The 4694-nt window shown below is 21.2% G+C and overlaps 1 protein-coding gene across 4 annotated transcripts in view; it reads left to right on the top strand.

The window, feature by feature from the left end:
- Positions 1–4694, top strand: part of LOC102672417 (protein bicaudal C homolog 1-B) — a 38998-nt gene that overhangs the window by 3697 nt on the left and 30607 nt on the right. For all 4 annotated transcript variants that reach the window (XM_031513480.1, XM_031513479.1, XM_006621958.2 and 1 more), the window contains exon 3: positions 77–120. In XM_031513480.1, coding sequence (XP_031369340.1) covers positions 77–120 — 44 coding nt within the window. The remainder of the gene's footprint in view (positions 1–76; positions 121–4694) is intronic.

Raw genomic sequence — 4694 nt, 5'->3', positions numbered from 1 at the left:
GGAAGAGAAAGAAAAAAAAAAAAAAAGAACGGACAAGAGTTCGTTGTATCCTGACAATTATTTTCTTTGTTTACAGGTGATAATAACGTACCAAAACCAGCGGACACATTTTTTCATAACGTAAGTTGCGTTTTGTCCTTATTGTCGAAATTTTGATGCCACCTTAGTATAGTAGGCAATGAAACTCGTTTTTCGCGCTTAATATCCATTTCTATTAATTTTCTCTCCATTTTCTAATTATTAAATTTCTATTATCTAGTTTTTCGTTAAAAGCAAATATTATAAAAATAGAACATTTTGCATTATCTATAAATATTTTTTAATAATTATGATAGCCTTAAATAAAAATTAATTTTAAATAGTAACTATCTATGATTATATATATAAAATATAATATAAAATGGTGATTTTTTGTTTATTTCATGTTATCAATTGAAAATATATTTACTTGAAATGATCTCATGATTATTCAAGCCTAAGCGATTAAAAACTTTGAATGAGGGACATATCGAACATCTTCTTCTTATTCTCCTGATCTTATGTATTTTTATTTATTAGGTTATTACAGAACTTTTTAAACGACTGTAATTATTAAAATATTTATAAATTTCATAGATTCTAAGGATTAATAATTCTTTACAAAAGATATATATTAATTTGTTGATTGAAATTAATAAGAAATCATTCCATCCCTCTCTTGCATCAAATGTATCATTAATAATTTATATATATATATTTATACTTTAAATAGGAAATAAGATTAAATTTTCTAATTTTTTCTTCTAATATTTACTTTATAATTCGATTTCATTATAAAACATCATTTTATCGTTATGCTATGAAGTTCAGAATAAAAAAATTATGTTCATCCGGTATCCTTATCTAAAAAAAAATTTATATTTATATATTTAACATAAGATGGTTACAGTCATCAGAAAAATCAGAAAAATCTATATACACTATTTTATAAGTAGAAATTTATTTGTTTAATCTGAAAATTTTAATTTTAATGAAAGTTTTGTATGTATGTAGAATAATACATAATATAGTAATTTTTACATTTTATAATTTTGTTGTATCTGTAATATTACAATGTTATATTCAAAAAAACGAAAGGAATAATAAAATTTTAATTAATAAGAATAATTTTACTTTCTCAAAATGTGATTAAAAAAAAAATTATTCTATGTATAAAGTATACCATTATATTCTACATATTCACAAAGTTTCATTGAAATTTCTTTTGTTGATAATATAACTTATTAGTTAGACCTCGCATATCAGTGTCGTTTCTGGATTATTGGTTGCCTAGATATAAAAATCACCGTTTTTAGTTTAATATTATTTAATTAAAAATTAAATATATAAATTAATATTTTATATCTAAACATACATAATTTTAAACCATTATCATACAAAATAAATATTCTTTAATTTTTATTTCCATAAAATAAAACAAAGATCTTTAAAAAAAATAAATATTTCTTTTTAAAATACATTTCATATAACAAATATAAAACTAATACATAACAAGGACAACTATTATTCATGAAAGTAATGAATTTTTCATTTAATGAAAATAAAATGAATTTGTCACAAATTTATGCTTTTTGCTTTTTCTGATAATCAATTCATAAAGATTTTCGACAAATCTAAATTTTCTATAAATGATGATATATTTATTAGTCAAAATTTTACACGATATATAATAAATATATATAATAAACGATTCTGATTCTGGTTGTCAAGATGTAAGGGTACCTATTGCACCTCCGCTAGAAACGGCACTGATAAAGAGTCATATATGACTCACTGCGAAAAAAAAAGATAAAGATATTACATCGATTATTAATTCTATTACGTGAAATGAACAGAACTTTTACACTCGTTCAATATTGAACGAATAATTAATCATCAAATTGTCACTTTCATTTGAAAATTTAATTTTAATCTTACATCACTTAAAAAAATATTACGCGCGAATTACCATTATATATGTATTATATATATATTATATATGTATAATATCGGACAAAATTGTAATCTCACTACTCTTTTATAATTATTTTGATCAATAAATAATAGAAATTTATATTTATTATTTAACTTTTATCATTTGCAAATTATAATAGAATTATTTTTATAATAAAAAATAAATAAATAGTAAATTATTAGACATAATATTCCTTCAAATTCGATGAAAATCTTAAATATTTTTATATATTTAATGTTTATTTTCTTATATTGTAATAAATAATAAAAAAAATCTTATTATAATCTAAAATTATGAATAACAGATATATTAAATAAATATAAAAATAAAAAATATTTACAATGTATTATTTTTAATCATTGTTTATCGATCGAAATAATTATAACTTACAATTTTGTCCATTTTGTATATTGCAAGTCATTTATCAATCGTTTCAGACTTTTAAATATTTTCTTCGCGTTAGGATTTGAACGTTTCTGTAAATTTACCTTTTGCCTCGAAAAATTAGAATCGGAAACGTGGAAAGAATGATAGTGCAAAATATCGGCAGTTTTGCGCTCCTGACGCAGCATGTTACGACCTTGCGATTATACAAAACTAAACATAAAGTTATTTCCATACTATTTTCTTCAATTCTTTTTCTCAATTTGCTGGACCGGCAGATGATATGTCGTTTTAACATCATAACATATCTTCTCGAATTCTCTTTTTCTGTTCGTCGATGATACTTCGACGCATCATTGAAATATTGAGATTATTAATTTAGGAGAAAAGTTTACATTTGGAAGACGTATAAAATAGGTATTTCGATCTATAATAAAATTTCATTTATCCATATTATGTTTGTACGACAATGAAATATGCTTATTCTCAGATATAGAAAATCATAGGTGAGATCATCGAAATTACAATACAGAATTGAGCTTAATTTCAGTTATATAGGAACTATTCGTATTTTTTTATAATATTAGCTATTTAATTCATTCGAAAATATATATATATAAATTTTATATATAAGTGTCAATATGATAGGGAAGAGCACGAGGTTGAAACTATGTTTTCAATAATACAGGAAATATCATAACCATAATTCTAAATATATGATTGAAAATCATAATCTTTTAATTTTTTGCATTATATAAAATCGCGAAAACACTATTTTTATTTTAACTTTTTGAATAAATTTCATTATCATCATTTAATTATTTTGATCATTCAATGAATTATTTTTAATCATTCAATATTGTAAAATAATTCTTGCTTAAAGTTTGAAATTTTATACATAATTTCAATATAATATTCTTTGTATAAATATGTTTTTTCTTTTTTCTAATCTGACCTTTTATAAAAGTGATTTAAATTGAAAAACATGATTAATCGTAATATCAATGGTCAAGGTTAAAAGTAACATAATAACTGGAAAGAAATATTATTGCTTTGATTGTCTATTAAAAAAAAAAATAGATGCAATAATCATTTATTTCAAATATGTAGATATTTTGAAAACTGAAATTATATTATAATTGACCTATGATCAGATTGTATCATTTTTTCCAGCTTCCAATTTATATCAATAATTTTTTTATTATTCATTATAGAATGAAACAATTTTATTTAATAAATATTTAAATTGTTATATGTTATAAATATATAAAATTGTTATGTAATAATTTCTATTACGTTTATAAATATATTAGTTTATAAACGTAGAATTATCATAAGTCAAAGTATTATTTTGATTTTGATTTGATATTTCTAAAACACAAAAATATTTAATTCTTGATGATAATCATAATCAAATCACATTTGAAAAAGTAATATAATTAATTAATAAATAATAAAATGGAATAATACAATTAATAAAAGTAATCAATTTTTAATCAACTTTTTTGGAAATTTTTAAATTTATAAATTTTTCCAGAATTAATTACAACATCATGAATCACTATTATTCTATTTTAAAATATTCTAAATAGATATATTGATTTTTCATAAAAAACTGAGTATCTATTTTTAAATCGAATATTACAATGAATATTAAAAGTTAAAAGTCATTTTTATATTCTGTTTTCATTTCCATACATGTGCAATTTACATTGATTAAGAAAAAGCAATTGAAAAATAAATAAAAATAAAAAAAATAAATAAAATAATTTATCATAGGAATTGTTCGATTATTTATCTAGCTATGAAAAAAAAAATTAAAAAATATCTTTCAAATTATTTAAAAAAAATTAAACATTTGTAAAATTAATCATTTACCCTGTACTCGTTGCTTGATGATATGATGTGGTTTTCTATCTATATTATTTCTACATATTCGTATCAAAACAGAGTTGGTTAGGCATAATCGTCAACGACAAAAATAAGCAGCAAATAATGAATCAAATAGATTCAGTTATATATCACATACACATACATATACATATATATATATATATATGTTTCGTTTAACTGGAAACACTATAATATCTGAAAAAAATATGAGTAATACGAAAAAATGTTTCAGACAAAATTTGTATGGTATTGAGAGAGATATGCTTTTATCTATTTGATCTTGATGCTGACATTGAAACTACAGGTGACATTACAATTTTTAAATGGATACCTCCATTTTTTATTATATTCTTGTAGCTGACATTCAGATGTTTTCGAAACACTATAAATACACGTCTCTTGCATCACCCGTTATCGAGATATG

The sequence above is a fragment of the Apis dorsata genome, unplaced genomic scaffold, assembly GCF_000469605.1.
Source record: "Apis dorsata unplaced genomic scaffold, Apis dorsata 1.3 scaffold_651, whole genome shotgun sequence".
Lineage (NCBI taxonomy): Eukaryota > Metazoa > Arthropoda > Insecta > Hymenoptera > Apidae > Apis > Apis dorsata.
The sequence above is the reverse complement of the archived record's forward strand: the minus strand, read 5'-3'. Positions and strand labels throughout refer to the sequence as shown.